The 19,880-nt window shown below is 31.3% G+C and overlaps 2 protein-coding genes across 2 annotated transcripts; both read left to right on the top strand.

Annotated features, from left to right (window-relative positions):
- Positions 1–5,658: 5,658 nt before the first annotated feature.
- LOC126748954 (uncharacterized) lies at positions 5,659–11,741 on the top strand. The gene is made up of 2 exons (XM_050458507.1): positions 5,659–5,821; positions 8,803–11,741. The coding sequence occupies exons 1-2, from the start codon at positions 5,807–5,809 to the stop codon at positions 11,566–11,568; spliced, it is 2,781 nt and encodes a 926-aa protein (XP_050314464.1). The 5' UTR covers positions 5,659–5,806; the 3' UTR covers positions 11,569–11,741.
- A 5,468-nt stretch (positions 11,742–17,209) lies between these two features.
- Positions 17,210–18,111, top strand: LOC126748663 (probable small nuclear ribonucleoprotein Sm D1). The gene is made up of 2 exons (XM_050458039.1): positions 17,210–17,539; positions 17,652–18,111. Exons 1-2 carry the CDS (start codon positions 17,526–17,528, stop codon positions 18,001–18,003), a joined length of 366 nt encoding a protein of 121 aa, XP_050313996.1. The 5' UTR covers positions 17,210–17,525; the 3' UTR covers positions 18,004–18,111.
- Positions 18,112–19,880: the final 1,769 nt, after the last annotated feature.

Genomic DNA, 19,880 nt, shown 5'->3' with positions numbered 1-19,880 from the left:
TACTAAATAAAATGCTTGGAAATTGTTATGGTATAATATACACTTATTAGTTAATTATTATAAAAGCATGTTTAATTTTCCGTTTAGTAGTTTGGTACATTAATTATATACGCGAAATAATTACCAAAATTATATCGAGGCAGTAGCATTAGTTTTTACCAAAAGTCCGATTATAATATTTGTATATTTATTGGTTTTTTTAGCTCATAAATATGCCTTGTACCGTATATGGTTCTGTATATACACACCACATATTAAAACGACAAAAACAAAAGTTATAACATAAAGTAAATAGTATATATTTATTTGGTATTTTGCTTTAAATTTATTTAATATATCTATTAAAAACACTAATTTTCATTTTGTTTGTTTATAGCCGTAAAATCCTTTTTTTTATAGTAATTTATTCAACACAAAATACACCTAAAAATGATAAATATTCCTGTACTGTTTTGTTTAAATTAAAATTGCTAAAATGTGTGTTTACCTTGTTTATTTAAATGAAAAATAAATATGCGAGCACGGTATATTAATATTCATTTTTCAAATGAAAATAGAAAACTTTCATAGTCATATAATAACAATTATTATTGCATAATAATAATATTAATGTATGTATGCAGCTTAATATATACGAGTCGCATAGCGTAAATATTTAATAAAATTAAATTGAATTTCCCATGTAAACTGTAAAAGAATTAATTTCTTAATGCTTCTATCCAAGAGATTGGCTAAAAGAAAATAAAGAAAACTTACTAAAGCTATACAAAGGCTTAAAGATACATATATTTGGATCTATTTAAAATGAAGCACAAAGAAAGGAATGGGTGAGTTTTATTTTTGAAAGGATTATTTTGTTAACCCTATAAATGGTGTGAAAGAAACATAGGGAGAATAAATGAAGAGTTTATTAAAAGAAGATATTTTTGGATTGGATTGGAATTTGACGAAAGCGCTTTTCTATATAATAGATTTAAAAATTAGTTTTTGTCGATAGCAAAACACTTGCATACAAAATTTAAAAAAAATATATATATTTATTTAAATTCAACAGATAGTCTGAAAACTTTCTACGATATGTGTATTATTAATCGGAATTTAAAGAAATTTAGTTTATAAAGTAATAAAAGTGTATTGTGTGTGCTTTTAATATAAATACAACCAAATATTTATTAATGTACAGGGTGTCTCAAATTTGAGGGCGAAAAAGTCACTATAGGAAAAAAATATATTTTCTGTCTTTTCCATGTTACTATAATTTTTTTTTATTTTGTCCTAAATAAACAAATATTAAACAAACTTAGAAAAATTAAATGAAAAAAGAATTTAGGCTTTACTAAAAATTCACCTGAATTTATTAATAATTAATTATAAGGGTAAATTTTAAAGATTTCGTTAAAAAAATATATATAAATTTAGTCTTAGTTGTTATTAACATAATAAAGACTAAAATTAAACTAATGTAAATAGAAAGTCATAAACTGTAATAAAGGAACATTTATAGGTAAAAAGTAAGTTTGTGCACCGAGCTGTTTGGAGTCGTTTACAGTAAATTATGTTTTATTAATTTTACCTATTTTAATGAGTTTTATTTTTTATATCTTAGATAAAAAATAAAACAGATTAAAATAGGGAATATTTAGTTTCTATGTTATTTTTAATTTGTGTGCGTATTGTGTTCTATTTTTAATTTACTGTAAACGACTCCAAACAGCTCGGTACACAACTTACTTTTTACCTATAAATGTTCCTTTATTACAGTTTATGGCTTTCTATGTTTTATATCTTAGATAAAAAATAAAACTAAAATAAAAATAGGGAACATTGTAAAAATAAAATTAATATTAAATTAAATCAAAGTGTAAAACTGTAAATATTAAAAAAAAACAATAAAACATGATGAAAATCAAGCCTTAAGAATAAAAATAAAAGCAGGCAATCACATATGCGATAAAACACATTTTTTCAGTAATCTCTTAAAAAATAAAAATGTTTTTCTATTATTTTCTATAATTTTTTTTTTGTATTTTTCAAGTTTTCCTACTATACAGGGTGTCCCATTAGTGCGATAACGGACGATGACGAAAAAATTTTTTATACAAAGTTACTTTACTGTCTAAGGTGCATAACATAAAAATATTTTTGGATATACAGGGTGATTCATAAATGTGATATGATACACAATTTTTTAAATTTAAATGGAACACCCTATATTTTATTGCATTTTTGGATTGCTTTAAAAATTCTGCATACCTTTTATCAAGCATCGTCTATACCAAAACTTACCCGTTTGTGAGATATTTAATATTTTATCAAAAAATCGACGTTTGCACGTCTCCACAAAAACAAAAATAATTCACCCATTTGGGATCCTATACGCCAAATCTTTTGTAGGTTGTTAGTGCATACTTACACTTACTTTATGGTCCTATGAGAATTTGATTATCTGATAAATTTTTTGCTAAACGTTTAAAGACGTTTGAAAAAAACAATTTATTAAACCTTAAACTTTAAAAATAGTAAATGGAACGGATTGAAAAGCATTTTTAAATTTGGCATTTTATTAAATTATAACAAATTTAATGATACCAAAATGTACAGAAAATAAATTCTTTGCTTCATGTCGTTTTTGGTGGTAACAGGCCTTTGATAAACCCGATTTTTCACAAACCCTAACAAGAAAAAATTGAGTTTTGTGAGGTCAGGAGATCTGGCCGGCCAAGCAACTGGTCCTCTCCTGCCAATCCATTTATCTCGAAAATGGTCATTTAGATGGGCCCTCACAACACAGCTAAAATGAGGAGGCGCTCCATCTAATTGTAGCCACATTCGTCTTACTGTTTGTAACGGTAAATTATCCAGCTCTTCTTCGAATTTATTTTGCAAAAAAATGTAGAAAGTTCTGACCGTTCAAAGAAATATGGTCCATGAAGATTTATCCCAATGATACCAGCCCATACATTAAGTGACCATCTATGTTGATGATCCAGTGGTATCACATGCCTTGGATTTACATCGTTGTAATAATGGAAGTTGTGTCGGTTTACAAATTCATTTTTATGGAATGTCGCTTCATCAGTGAACAACACGAAGTCAAAAAAGTCCTGTTGCAGTTGGATTTGTTGCAAAGCCCAGCGGCAAAAGTTTCGGCGATTAGCAAAATCTTGATCGCTTAATTCTTGTACAAGCTGTACGTGATATGGATGAAATTTTCTACATTTAAATTTCCAGTTCTTTCAAATCTCTCCTTTAGTCTTTCAAATGCCAATCGATTTGGATGTCGTTCCGCATCCGGATATCTCTGTGCATAAACTCTGCTTGCCAGTAAACAATTTTTCTCACTTGCACCCAAACAGTAAATCATTTTCACCATATCCTCTTTCGAAAAATTCATTTTTAATGCAAAAATATTTCGCTTTAGTGATAAACTGACAACACTAGATCTTCTGTCAAAGTAATTGCTTGATTTTTGTGCAATTGTTATTTCCATGGCCGACTAAGCAAACTTCTTTTAAATTAAAACGCGACTATTGTGGATTTTAAGGGCGAAATTAGGAAAAAGTGTAAAAAACTCGATAACTATTACAGATAGGTATAGGACATGCAAACAAGAAAGCTTATCACATTGTGAACATTTTAAGATAAAAAAATATGGATCGTTCCATTTGAAAAAAATAAGATATGGTTGTTTACATTTTTCGGTTTTGGATAGAGTATTGCGAACACCCTGTAGAATATTATCAAATTCTCATAGGACCATAAAGTAAGTGTAAGTATGCACTAACAACCTACAAAAGATTTGGCTTGTAGGATCCCAAATGAGTGAATTATTTTTGTTTTTGTGGAGACGATGAGAATAAAATATTAAATATCTCACAAACGGGTAAGTTTTGGTATAGACGATGCTTGATAAAAGGTATGCAGAATTTTTAAAGCAATCCAAAAATGCAATCAAATATAGGGTGTTCCATTTAAATTTAAAAAGTTGTGTATCATATCACATTTATGAATCACCCTGTTTATCCAAAAATATTTTTATGTTATGCACCTTAGATAGTAAAGTAATTTCGTATAAATTTTTTTTTGTATCACTGTATAAGGAGCTATCGTTCGTTATCGCACTAATGGGACACCCTGTATATATTTTTTTTTAATTTATTTTTTCATAAATAGTATATTTTTTTTAACCAAAACATCATTAAAAAAATAAAACAATTGGAATTTTAAATATAAATTTCAATAAATGAATAACAAAAATGTGTTGGACCAATAAATATAAAATGCTAAGTTTTATTCCTCAAAAATTTACCTTAAAAAAAATGATTAATTATTAGTGTGAAAAATTTTAATGAGTTCATTAATTACAAAATTAATGAAATCATTAAAATTTTGGTTTAATCCGAAAATATTTCCTGGTATGAATAATTGAAATATTCTGAGAAACTTCCATTATTAATAGGAAAACCAAAATTTTATTTTATAAATTAATGAGTATAATATGTGTGGAGTATAATATGCATAAAAATACTACAGAATTAAAAAAAAAAATTTTTGTTTTTTCTATAAATTTTATGTACATTCTCATTTTCTTTTTAGAATTTTTGTAGATTTATTCTTTCTTATCTTACTATAAACCATCAAGCTTTTTAATTTTTTTTTTTTAATTTTAATATTATTAAATATTTGAATTTTTTCCAGCAGAAACCACATTAAAAATATTAATTTAAACTTAAAAAAGGAAAAAAAAAATTAAATAAATTGAAATTATTCGTCCTTTTTTCTTCAATAGATTACTTTTTACAAAAAACTACAAATTTGGTCAAAGTCCCCATCAGACCTGATCAACAGTTTCTAAATTCTACAATATTAAAGAGTAGTGCACGTCGTAATTTTTTGAAACTATTGATCAGGTCTGATGATGCCTTTAGGGGCGAAACACGTGTTACCAAGTAATAATTAATCGTAATATAAGTTCGAGACTTGGACCAAACTTGTAGTTTTTTGATGTTAATGAACTATAATAAATAAAACCCTTAAAACTTATTAGTGGGAAAAAAAATTTAATGATTAATAATAATAATAGACTTATAAATAATTCCTTAGTATTCATATAATAAAAAATAAATAAATTATAGATAAATAAATTTTTAGACAGTCGTATGACCGATATATATAATAAAAAAAACCTAGAAAGGTGATGAAAATTTCCATAATGAGAAACAAGGAAGATTAAGAAAACATGAACGCAATTTGATGATTTGATAATAAATACAATTAGTGTCCTATTTTAAAACACACTGAATAATGTGTTTAAAGTTAAGAAATCATTGGAGTAAAAACTCGTTATTTTAAAGTGAAAATTGTGACTGGTCATTCATTGTATTCAAAATTTCTTTAAACAATATATAATAGTCATTGATTTTTCGCAATAAATTCGTAATAAGCCACCTGAAATTCAGAATAATTTCAATACGGTGCGTTGTTTATTTTATGGACATCTCTTGTGATACTTATGTACGAACTGGGTAGACCGAATGGGTATGGCTCGACTACTTTCATTATCCTACTTTCTCTCTTATGTCCGCTTAAAATGATCTGAGGTAAAATGTTTTAACCTTCTGTTTCTTATGACTACATCCTTCATTAGGTGGGGGATACTCATCTCGATGCGAATATTGTAAAGTGAATCTATATATTCCACCTATACCTCAGGTGCGAGATATTTTTCAAAAAACATCTCTGCTAGTCACACGTGTTAAATGTAGTTTAGTGATTTTGTGACTTTCTTTTGGATTAATCCCTTGCCATGTGGTCACAACAGGTTGGTGACTTATTTTCGTAATATTGTGATTATATTTTTCATTTTTCCCAGTGACATAACTCGGATTACACGTCGTGTTCAGTGAACTATAGTGACCGAATCGTGATTAATAATAGTCACAAAGGCCCTTAAATTAAAACACTATAACATCAATTAACGGATAATCTGGTTTTTATTTTGAAAGGCCGCCATTGTGGCGAAGTGTACAATCGATTAGCCCTTTTGATCATCTATTTGGGCATTAACTTGCGCCGAATTAACGAAATAAATTTATTAGATTTACAAATAGCGCAAATAAATTACATGCTCATGTGGACTGGCCAAAAAATAAAGCACTGCAATATTTGGACAATTCAGCCTACCAGCCTATAACAACGTTTTAATTGATGAGGTGTAAATGATGTTGCGGGGGCAGGGGGGCGAACAAGGGGGACAAATTAACGATGTTTTATTATCTGTTCAAGTTGGCCAATCAAATCGGGCTTATGCGAGGTTTTTGTTTAATTTTCCCCTTTTTGATCGTTAATTTTTGGTTTTACTAAAAAATACCGCTTAAGCATGAAATTAAATTAAATTAATCATAATGGGTTGTTTTTTGGGAATTTTTTGGTGTTTTAGGGATTAAACGCCTAAGAATGGTCTATTAATTTTGTTTTTTCAGTTACTTTTTTTTAAACCAAATTTCAGCTGTTTTTCAGGGGCAAAAATGGGGAATTTTGTGAGACTATTTAAATATAACAATAAAATTTCTGTACTAAATTTGAAAGTACTCTTTTAACGCCACGCCCAAATTTTATTCTAAATTCAAATAAAAATAAATAAATGAGGGAATAATGTTATTTTTATGGTGTAACACTCTGGTTTTTCAATAGTAAAACTGTCGTATTTACGTTGAAATTCATAATAATTATTCCTAGATGTTTCGTAAGTCAACACTGTATCTGAATTTTCTGTTATTTATTTCAGATAACATACAGTATTGTGGAAAAATAAATTAGATGAGGCTTTGTAGTTTGAGGATCAAAAATATCATATTTTTCATGACAGCTTCTGTTACTATTTAAACACCCTGTAAATAATTTTTTTTTAGAAATAATCGTCGACCCCAACACCGCTTAGTATTGATTAGAACAAACCGTTATTATCATAGCTCCCTATCTTAAGGCCATTAGCAAGCCTTTACCTATTCATGAACATTTACCTAGAAGCAAATTGTAAATACAAATAAAAATGTAAATGTTTTCCAGACGACCACAAAACCATTCTCTCAATCAAAGAAAGTGGCGTTGCATGTCGCGCAACAGTTTGAACTTAATTTTTTACTCTTTATCTTGGAAAATATGTGGGCATGTTAAGGAAGCCATACCCATTGGCGTAATGGGCCTAATCTGGTACGAAATTGGAAAATATGTTAATATTTGCGTGTACTAACACCAGGAAATGTGTAGATAGTAGCCCTCATGTTAGTACGAAACAGAATAATTTTTAGGTGTAAGCTTTCTTAAATATCTACATTATGTAAAACAAATGATGCCCCATTTGTCTTATTTTCATCTATACGAATTGGTTATCTTTGTTTTTTGGCCCACACGTTGGGCGCCAAAAAACTGTAAATATTTTAAAAAAATCAATAATGTTTGTATACAGATTGCCCATTAAAAAAAAATGTTATAACACGTTTATCTTTTTTCTATTTTTGGGGAGGACGTATTGAAAAACATGCAAAGGATTAAACATATAATTAAGACAATGTGCGTCTGTTATAATTTTTTTTATTTGATTTTCCATTTCAATTTTTTCTGGTTTTTTTTGAACCCACATGTTGGGCGCCAAAAATCCATGCAAAAATTGGTCGTTTTTTTGCATTACTGTGTCCAAAATCCAAGTCGAAATAAACATTTAAATTATATTCATCTATACAGATTGACTATTTCTTTTCCTCTGTTTTTTTAACCTACATCTTGGGCGTCAAAAATCCATGCAAACATTTTTATTTTATTACTGTCCACAATCCATGTCGAAATAAATACTTGAATTATATTAATCGGTACAAATTGGCCATTTCTCTTTTTTCTGTGGTTTTTTTTAACTCACATGCTGGGCGCCGATAATGCCGTGAAAATGATTTATTTTCTTTGCATTACTGTGTCGAATTTACATGTCGAAATGAAAACTTAAATCATAGTCATCTGTACAGATAGACCATTTCTCTTTGTTCTGCTTTCTCGTTGGGCATTAATAATCCAGGCAAAAAATATTTTTTTCTTTTTTGCATTAATGTGTCCAAACTATATATCCGCATAAAGACTCAAATTATATTCATCGGTATATATTGGTACATATTTATCCAAATGTTGGGCGCCAAAAATCTATGAAAAAGTTGCTTTGTTTTTATTTTTTGCGCTTGTGTCCAGAACACATGTCGAAATCAAAATGAAAACTTAAATTGTAATTATCGGCACATATTAGCCATTTCTCTTTTTTCTCTCTGTTTTTTATAAACATTTCGGGCGCCAAAAACCATAAAACCGAAAAGTTTTATAACATTGGTGTATACATTGTCAATAAAATAAGCAAAAAACTTCTTTATCGTTTATAAAAAAAGGGCGCAGTTTACGTTTCTGGTAAATGCTGTAAAAACAATCGGAAGACAATGCCCACAAAAACCGCAAGAGCGTAATACTTTCCTTTTTAAATCGATTCTTAAAACAATATTGCCAAACATTCGGATGTTCCATCATCATCCTCGAAAAGAATCTATTAATATTAATCAAGCATCCGCCGCAGCAGCAGCAGTCGAGAGAGATACCTGTAAACACATTTGCTTTCACAGTCAGGGTCAACTTTCTTTTCATTTTCAATGGCGATTTCGATGCCAATGCCGTCAGCACAATTAGCAGCAGACAGGTTGGACTAGAAATCAAGGATTTCAGTTCATTAAAAATATATAAGCCTAACACGTGTTTCTTGTTTTATTTCAGATATTTGTTGCACTCCTGTCAGCGTGCTTGGCATTGCAACATGTTGCTGCTGTTGTCAATACTGGTCAAACAAAAGCGGTGGAGGAGTCAGAAAAACCATCTGCAACCGAAACTAAAGAAAACGAGAAGAAACCTGATGCGACAGACTTAGTAGCAGAGAGTTCAGAGACGACCAATCGAAGAGAAGCACCTGCTATAAGTGACACTTATGGGATCCCTTCTTTGGGCTCTAATCTGCCGGTGCCGGTTTATGGGGTGCCAAATGCTCCCTCTAATAATTTCGTGTATCCAGCTCCCCCTCCAGACATTCCACCACCACCACCTTCACTATATGGCCCGCCAACTCTAGGAAACACTTATGGAGTGCCACAAGTTAACCCTTTACCTGGCAAAGGATATGGTCCACCACATCCAGTAAAATATGGGGCACCACCGTTTACATTTAATCAATTCTCAAACTTTATACCACCAAAGCCTTTATACGGACCTCCGAAAAACTCCTATGGAGTCCCGAACAAACCTCCAAAATTCCACAAGTTCCCTCCTAAAAATTTTGGATTACGCCCCCCAAAACCCATCTATGGCCCACCAATATATAAAGACAACTTTAACTTTAACAAGTTCAACTTTAAAGGCAACCTGAATTCAAATAATTTTAACAACTTATACACAAGCAGCCTTCTAAATACATTCTCAACCAATTCTTTATCGAACTTGTATTCAGGAGTATCGAGTTTAAACCACCAATATGGAGCTCCCGTTTTACCACCTAAGCCAACCCTCTCGTTATCAGTTCAGTATGGAGTACCAAATACCGGCTTGTCCAGCCAATATGGCGTTCCTGAAAAAGTTTTCCCAGAGTCTACAGCAGGATATGGTCCTCCACAACCTTCAGCAAACCCTAAGCCTCCTCACCCTGGAGCACCAGCACCTCCAACTCCCCCGGATATCAAATATGATGGCTGGCAACCAATCCCTGGCTTAGTATCGAAGCGACCTGAGGAAATTCATCATGTTACTGGAGATGGATCTGGATACCATGATTTATCTCCACCACCACTTTCCGGAAATGGTCACGTCAGTACTAGCTATGGTGCGCCTCCAGTAACCTTAGATCTAAGTCAAGGGCCAAGTGTATTAGAGCAACCTGGTGGCTTAAGTAATTCATATGGTGTACCACTAAATTCCGGCTCTAAAGGTATAAGTGATTCATATGGTGCACCACTGGGAACAGTAACTGGATCTGGAGGAATCGTCGCTTCTTCCGGAGATGAAGCTCATAATTCAGGATCCAGCTCTCACTCCAGTAGCAGTCACAGCCTTAATATTGATCTTTCATCAATTGGTTTAGGACAAGGTGCTGACGTGCAAGCAATTAAAAGCATTGAGTATAACATCAGCCCTCAAGGACATGATAGTGGTAGTACTCTACAGCTCTCCAACACATACGGACCTCCTCAAGCAAGTGGGTCAGTTTCTGCTGGCCACAGTTTTAACAGTTTCAGTTCATCATCACAAAGTATAAAAGGAGGTTTTGCTTCGTCATCGCATGCAGATGCAATTGGTTTAGTTCCTCCAAGTGGAGTTTATGGGGCACCACCAACTACTCAATATGGCACACCTTTATACACAAGCAGTTATAAGGGATCCAAGGGTTCTGGAAAAGGATTTGGCAACTCCTACTTACCGCCAGCTCCTCCTGTGCCCCCTATTAACTCGTATGGTGTTCCAAGTACTCATGGTGCCATATCATTCCAAAATGTGGCCCATGGCTCTTCAACTGCTGGGCTTAACCTGCAACAATTCCATATAGATGGAGCAAATGCATTACCTTTAACAAGCTACAATGTTCCACTAGGTACTGTGGATGGCAGCTATAGTCTTCCAGCTGCTGGAGGAGGAGATATTGTGGAACTAGACTATTCGCATCCTTCAGTTTCTATTGATTTAACTGAAGGAAAAAGTTCTTCTGCTCAACTAGATTGCTATAATAAGCAACAGCTTCAAGTTCCTTCATTATCTTATGGGGTGCCATCGGCTGATAGCTATACTTCGTCGCTTTCTAGCTTAACAACAAACATTGCTAACTCTCACGGACAGTCTTCTTACAGCTCATCTCAACCTCAGATTTCATTGCAGTATGGCGTATCAGATTTAGCTCACAGTTCATCAATAAAATCTGAATCAAAGGTCAATTCTGCTGTTGAAAGTACTGAAGAGGCTCATGGAAAGGATTATGGTAAATCAGTAGCTGCGAGCTTCGGTCCTAACAGTGAATTAGTCGAGTCTCAATCGATTGATTTAAATAATATTCCTTTGCAAGGGAATTTAGGAAGTTACACTTTGCAGATTCAATCTGCTGATGGTGGTACTGGTCAAGTGTCACATACCCAAGTATTGAACGAGGGGTTGTTGCAATCAATTCTGCAAGCTATTGAGCAGCCAGGGAAACAAGGACAGAATGCGCAATATCCAATTATACTTCAACCCAGTGTGGAGAGGAGTAACTACTCAGTTAATGAAACTTTAAGTAATTTAGATAATTCTCATGAGCAAGCGTCGGAAATCAGAGAAGTGAGAGTAGAAGCTCCTAAGAGCAATAATATAGAGGAGGAAAAGGCTGAGGATAAAACTGATGATGAGGAAACATTACAACTTTTAGATACTAGCAATATTGCCTTGTACTATAAGAAGGATGGCGATATGAAAAAGGTGGAAATTAATGAGAAACCTGAGGAGAACAGTCTTGATAACGAAAGCAGTTAAATTTTAAATTATAATGGGACATTAAAAATTGCTCAACCTTTGCCATGTACGTGGATTTCTGTTGTTTTTTTTGTAAATACTAATTTAAAATTAAGTTATAGAAATGTAGTATTTATTTATTTTTTTGTATTTTAAGTGTTTTATAATAAATGTTTGGTCATTTTTAGAACAAATTGTTTAATTAATTAGTGAGTACCAAAATTTTACGTAAATTCGTAATAAATATTAACCTAGACGTTTTGAATATCGAATATTACTCACCCTCGAAGTTTCTGAAAATGATTTCAGATAATATCGAGTATTGAGAAACATAAATTAAATGAGGCTTTATAGTCAAAAGATCAAAAAAATCATATTTTTCATTATGCTTGAATTATGACAGTGTGACCCACAAAACACAAAAGTATAGAGAAGTGGTGGTTGCATACAAACTGATTCAAGAAATTCTTCTGTCAAATCAACTAGCGTTCTCTCGCTTTGCCACGGAAACTGTTGTAACTAACTTGGCAGTTTGATTTGCCTAATTGGACCAATCAGAATGGCAGAAAGGCGTGGCCAAATTAAGGCGGGAAATCAAATCTCATTTAACAAGAAATCTGATAATTTTATTATTTATTCGTAATATTTAAAGCGAACGCCTAATTAAAAAATTACTGATAGAAAAAAGGGTCTTTTAGATTAAGTGTAAGTATTAGATATTTATCAGGATAAAAATCAATTAATAATAGTGTACTGCATACCTATCACTAATTTCGAAATGAAAATAAAACAATGTTGTAGTTTGATACATTTATTATTTAATTTTCCTGAAGAGCAAATACTTAAAATGACATACATAATATACAATAATTTATTATAATAGACATTATGTAGTAAATTAATATACCTTAGCTAACCTTACCTTAATGAATATTACCCCAAATCAAATATATTAGAAAAGAATCATGAAAATAGGCAGTGCAAACCCTCTAAATGATTCATATAAGAAATAATGACAAAACAAATGTTTAAATAAATAAGTATAATAGTGTAAACCCAGTAGTATCAGTATTATCAGCGTTATTAAAATTTGTTGAGAGAAGTGATCAGAACAAATGCTAGAGCTGCAAGTCTTAATAAAATTTCCAATGCATATCTCATTCCACGTTTTTCTTGTAATGGGGGTCTGAAGTAAATTGAAAAAATCTTTTATTACTATTAATCAGACCCATTAAAAATGTACATACTCCTACAGGATGGATATTTACAGGAAAATGTTAATTTAACATTTTGTAATATGTATTTATATTGATCATGTAAAAAGATAAATATTTTAAAGTACAAACGTAGATAACAGTAATAAATAAAATCACATTTTCTTACCGGAAACCTGGAATTGCTGCAAATCAATTAAGGCATTACCCCTGGTCTTGAAAGAGACACTTTTTAGGAAAAAAAGTAATTAATTTAAAATAGGATCTTTAAAACAAACCCAACCCACGCTTACGGCATACATTGAAAAAAAAAACAAACTTAAGTCTCAAATGATATGAGAAATGACCTTCCATCAGTTAATGTCAACAACGTCATTTCCGTCAATTTTTTCAAGCAAGATGGCCGACATACGATTCAATACGATATTCTAATACTCTAATACGATATTCTATTTTAAATCTAGAAACATCATTTTCCTTAATAATACAACTCTTACTATTTAAACACCCTGGAGTAAAAAAGGATTTAAAATGACTCAGGACAACCTAGAATTAAATCATTATTTAAAATGCTTGAACATATATACAAAGAGATTATATAAAATATTAATAAATGACTTTTAAAGTCTGGATTAAAGTTAAGACGTCGCTTACATGGAGAGCGTAAAAAAATGCCTTAAAATAAAATAAATATATGGCCTGAGAAACAAGGAAAAAATCAATTTTTAAAGAATTCTTTCAGGCATTCAAAAGAAAAAATACTTTCAGGATCTGTGTACCTTTAAATAAATGGTTCTCTCTCCAAACAAACTTTCAAAAATCCAATTTTTAAGAAGTATTTTATTTAAATATTTCCAGGCATTTAAATGAAAAAGGCTGCCTCAATAATTTCTTAATCTGGAAACTGTGGAACTTCCAGGACCTAGTTTTTAATTGTAATAAATATTTGGTCATTTTTATTGTCTAATTAATTAGTGAGCACTTTAATTACTAATTTTATTAAAAGCATGAGGTAGAAAATAGGCATGAAAGGCAATAACCGTGTGAGCGTTTGCTATTAAGTGTCCCTTGTCCAAAAAATCAATATTATATCGCTTTCGACTACATGCACTTAAGCTCTCAGTGGACATCGTATGTTATGGCTTTGTTTTAATCCCGCCATACATCATAGGGGGACTTAGGGAAAACGACCACGGCTACACACAAAGGGCCACTTATGAAGACGTCAACCCTAAAAAAGTTTGGATGATACAAGGGCTGTTTTAACTGGAACACGGAAAAAATGGATAGTGGTGTTGCCTTTTCAGTAGCACACGTATATAAGACGAAGAAAGAAAGACTTGCTTAGGTTTTAAAGGAAATTATATCGTCTGCCATAAAAATATGGAAAAATAACTTTTGTCGTCCAGGTTTTGAGAGCCAAATCCCTTTTGAAGTCGCACAAAGACCTTTGTCTCCAAAAAGAAAAGTCAGTTCGTTAGCCAACAAAATCAAAGATAGAGCCGGCTTTCCGGCAAGTTAAAAATGAAACAAAAAGTGCATATCCAGGACGAAATTTTCTTTCGACAGGATGAGGCAATCTGGAAATTATTATTTTATCAGAAGATTGTAACGACGTCCAAAGCTCTCTACTTTACCGAGGGACCTTTTGTATTACATTTTTAAATTGTAATAGTTTTGTCATCTAAAATGCACTTGGAAGAGGGGTTTAATTAATTTTATTTAGTAGAGTCAAAAATAAAATTTCTTCTCATTTAACGTGTTCCTAAAAATCACTGTTTTTCGTCTATATTTTCGAAACTAATAACGCTGTTTTTATACTAAATATTTATATATAAATTTATATAAAATTTAATAAACAGTGTTATTAAATTAAATATTGCATATACATTTTCTGCAAAAACATTGTTTTTCATCAACACAACCCTTAACCCCCCACCCACCCCAAACATTTGGCCAGTAAGAAATAGTTTTGAAAAATCACCGTTTTTCGTCCAGAATATTAAATCTAATAGCACTGTTTATGTTTTACATATTTATTAATATACATTATATAATTATATCAAATTTAAATAAATAAACTGTGTTATAAGATTGGATATTAATGACGAAACCAGCGTATTTCATGCGTATTATTTTGGAAAACAATGATTTTTGAAAAAAATTTTATACTGATAAGTTGTGGGGGGGGTGGGTGGGTGGTTAAGCGTAGGGTTAATGAAAAACATTTTTTTTTGCAGAAAATAATTGCCTGAGAAAAAAATGTTTTTTAATAAAATTATAAGTGATAAAATAATCTATAGTTTTTGTATCTACACTTTTTTCACAAAACCTTAAGGTTTTTGAGTAAAACGTAAAAAACCTCTATTTTATTAAGGCGTACCTATCGCTATGAAAATTGCAATAGTTGTGCCATTTTTTATCGCAAATAAATGAATATCTAGTTTTTTAAGATAATTTAATGAAGTTTTTTTTTTGGTTCTAGACAACTTTTCATTATCTAGGTTCAAAAACACCGTTTTTAAATTAAAAGAATTTAGAAAAATGCAGTGATACTTTTTTTATTAAAAAATATTTACGATAAATATAAAGCTTGTTGGTACAGTTCCTGGACACCCGGTATAATATACCACGATTTAACCTTAAATAGATGCCTGTATTATAAATTCCACATCAACAACTATTTAACGATTAAAGTAAAGGTTTTATACTGGTTTTCTATAACTAAATATTCAACGTTTTCTTGATGGTAAGTGTATATTTTTTTAGAAGCTCATTCTATTTTATAAATATCTTTAAAAAGTATACAATATATAGCATACTTAAACGTTTAAATTTATGAAATAATAAATCTATATTATTAACATGTAATAAATCTTAATATAAATATATTATGTATTACATTTCTCAACGTATATCACGCATTTCAACCAAAAATGTACATCTAGTGTAAAGCAAAAAATAAACGTGTCAAGAATGAAGGGATCTTTAAAGTACTTGATTTTTCTCTACAAATTTTCCATTGTAAAAAAAAACCATCCTAAATAAAATTATAAAAATTCGTTTAAACTATTATATCCCTTGAATAATTTGGCGGAAATTCGTAATAGAAAGTGGTCTTAGGAAGGGACAAATGTTGCTTAAAAAAACTTCTTCAAATTAAACAAAAACAAGGAACTCTCCTTGTTAAGTTTAAAATAAATATTATGGTTACATGAATAATTAATTACATTGAAATGAAAAAAAAAATTCCTCAAGTGCGCGAAAATTAAAAATCAACAAACAATCGAAAAGATAAAAGTTGGAGATATTCTTTGTAACATTTGAACGTTAAACAGGGGATTATCCAGCCGAGTTGAGGTAATTAAAGAGAAAACGATTCTTCAAAAGTCCGCATGCTGTCTATAAATTGCGAGCCAAAGAAAATTAATTCCCTGCAGTCTGGAAAAAGCAGTCAGAGTATCCTATAAGCGTCCCGACTCCCGTTTGATCTACAACTCTTCTTTCTCCCTATCAAAACGAACTGAGGCGAAACATCCACTGGTTAAATTGAAAATTTCTCTACACAGCAGCTGTTGACATTTTTCCCATCCTGAAAATGAATATGTAATTAAATTTAAATTAGATTGGATTTTTCGTTAATTTGGCTTTGCCGGTCTAAAAAGGTTATGAATTTTAAAAGCGTGATTTCCCAAGCTTTTCTCCAGACAAAGGGCGACGTATTCGCCAGATTTGTGCAGCGGATATTTGACAAAATGTCGGTGGGGGCTTTTAACTAAACTGCGAATTAAAAATGCAACGCGCCTCGACTTTATTGTGACTTTTAAGAATTTTACCCCTGCAACGGGTTAATTGCTAATGCTACATCTGCATTCAGGCCATTTTAGCCCAACGAACAAATTATTTTCTGTTAAATTGTCTCATTCTTTTGTTGTTTTTTTAGCATTTTCTACACGATGTCTACACCATACAATTATATTTTATTAAGTGGAAAATTATACATCTCCTTTAAATTAAACCAATAATAATGGAAAAAAGGTTTTAATAATATAATACCTTCCTTAAAAAAATCTTCATTGCCACTTCCAATAAAAGACAAATATGCCTCCCCCATAAGAAACTGCTGTGCGCGCTGTTTAAAAATTTTATTAAAAATATAAATAAATTCGCGGCAATTTGCTTCTAATAAATTTAAATTGAAACAAGCTCGAACATATAAATTACGGAAATAAAAACCCGTTGAAAAATCAAATTTTTTTTTGCACTTTAAAATGACTGAAAAAACCTTGCAAAAAATTTAATAACTTCCTCAAAACAACTCTAACTTACAATACTCCCAATACCTATTTTTAAATTTCCCGCGTTTGGCAAGATTCAAATATGGCGCCAATGTCAAAATAAGATCAATCCGCATCTACACTAGATGGCGCGTCATTTGTCACAATAGCTTCCCTTGCATAACTAGTCAACACTCATTTCTTTAAAAGGTTTCATTAGTTTATTTGCACTAACACCCTTCGCATCTATTCAACCCTTTGTGAAGAGATACAACCCCTTTAAAACTCCAATAAATTTAACTGAAAACATAAATATTCCCTAGAACAGCTTAAGTAGCTTAGACCATACGCATCCTAAGAAATAACCTAAAGAAGATAGGAAGTAGACAAAAAAAAAAGAGAAGCCTAAACAAATATTTGTGTTCTTGTGTCGGTTAAGAAAAATTAATCGAAGTATACCATATTTTCAAAGTAATATTACCGCAAAATGAAGCTCGTAAGGTTAGTACAACAATGCCTCCATCCTAAATTCATGAAATACCCCAAAACAGACCAAAAACTTAAAACAAAAAATCCTAACCTACAAATCACTAACAAGAGCTCCTTTTTTCAGATTCTTAATGAAACTTTCTCACGAAACGGTCACAATGGAGCTTAAAAACGGTACGCAGATCCACGGAACTATTACCGGAGTCGATGTCGCTATGAATACACATTTAAAGGCTGTAAAAATGACCCTGAAGAACCGGAACCCTGTGAACTTGGACACACTCACCGTTAGGGGTAACAACATCAGATACTACATCCTTCCGGACAGTCTTCCTCTAGAAACTCTTCTGATTGATGACACTCCTAAAGCGAAAGCTAAAAAGAAGGATCAGGCAAGAGGTGCCTCTAAGAGCAGAGGTCGTGGACGTGGTAGAGGAGGCCCCAGGGGACGTGGAAGAGGAAGAGCAAGGAGATAAGTCATTTTCATTATAATGATTAGGTTTAATTTAATCATATGATTTGCTCTTTAGAGTATAAACTTCCTGAAGTCCTTAAAGACTAAGAAATAAAAATTTTTTTTGTTATTTTATGTTTTTTTTTATAATCCTTCATTGGGGTGAAAAAGTTGCTAAATTTGTGCTTTATGCCATATAGTATAGAGAAAATATAATACAATCTTTAGACGAGTATAGAGCATCAAAAACTTCTGTTTTAATTCTCACTGGAGGGCATGCTTGTATTGGTCATTAAATCTAGTAACAATGGGCTCTTATGAATAAGATTGTACAATTACACCTCTATCATAAGAACCAACGACACACAGTATTACAAAAATAATCATAGGTAAAACCGAAACAAAATATAATTTTCTACCTGACATGCCTATGACCAGGAAGCTCATAGCTAAACTTTAAATCCTTTTATCTAATTTGTAGAATTTTAAATAGTCGACAATGTATATAGGTATAAATACTTTTTGACATGAAATTACCACTAGAACTTCTTATATTTTTAGACTGAAAAGTTGAATTTGTATTTTGATTAATCATTGAGTATTTTTTAAAATGTCAGAATTCATGAAAGAAATTAACAGCACTATGCTAATTTTTTCTCCAGAGCACCAAGAGGTCGCTGAACCTCTTTTTGAATTAATAAGTGATGAATATCTGATGTCATTTTTTTGACCTCACTAAAACATTTGATGGTCTCTTTCTCCAGATATTAAAACTATTCCATCCGGATGGTAATGGTGTGAGACTAATAATTGCGTCATACCTTCAGGGTCGCAGTTGATATGTTGGTGTTATGAAGAGTCAATTGAAAACTGACAGAAACATATATAATAGTGTTTTTGCCTTGGTCCTCCGTTTATTCCTAATATACAATAATAAGCTTCTAAATGTTTAATAATTAAAACTTATCATTTTAGCAGATGACCCTAGTAGTCATGTTATCCAGTACTCCCCTCCTGATCTTGTTTTAGACATAAAAGGTGATAGCAATAAAAATATTCTTGAATGGTTTTTGGCCAATAGACTTTCCCTAGATGCATTTAAGACCAAGAAGTTAAGCATTCACTTAAAAAGAAATTCATTTAATATACCAGGTGTGGTCTCACAAGCAAAATGTCTAGGAGTTATCTAGATGCTAAATCCCCTATGGGGCAAACTTAATAGAATACTTGTCATGATATAATCTTTAAGGGCTATTACATCAATGCCCACTATTTTGTCTGCCTACCATGGTTATTTTTTTGCAAATATGTGTTATGCAATTCTAAACCGGGTTATTCTAGCCATGCACAGGATATCTTTACAAAGATGTTGACCTAGAGTATAGAGATTATTCTATGAAGTAGTTCTGAAACCTTCATATGCTTATATTTCCATGCGCCTTTATAAATGTTTAATTTACATTGTTAATAACATCTTTCAGTTTAAGACTTATACACCATTACACCAGGCTTATGAGAAATCTTGAAGCCAAGACTTATTTTAAGAAAATTAAATTATATTTGGTAAAGGGTGCTTTTTATTATTCTTTTAATGCATACTTGGCAAGTACTTTCATTTTTCTTTGACTGATGATTTTTAATAAAACTGTAACTGTAGCCAAATATACATTTTAAGAATTCCTGTATTTATTTGATGATGCAGGTTTTGTTTAATTTGTAATATGTAATAATTAAACATTACATATTGACTTGTGCAAACACATATTGTGTAATGTATTAACAAATATTTGGTTCACTACCTACAACTATATCGAGTTTTTAGTTCTTGACAACATACTCAATTATTTGCACATGACGCCAAAATAACAGGTCAGATATTGGCAAATTTTATATAAAAGA

Source organism: Anthonomus grandis, chromosome 22 (genome assembly GCF_022605725.1).
Source record: "Anthonomus grandis grandis chromosome 22, icAntGran1.3, whole genome shotgun sequence".
In the NCBI taxonomy this organism is placed as follows: domain Eukaryota; kingdom Metazoa; phylum Arthropoda; class Insecta; order Coleoptera; family Curculionidae; genus Anthonomus; species Anthonomus grandis.
This window is presented reverse-complemented; position numbering and strand designations above follow the sequence as displayed.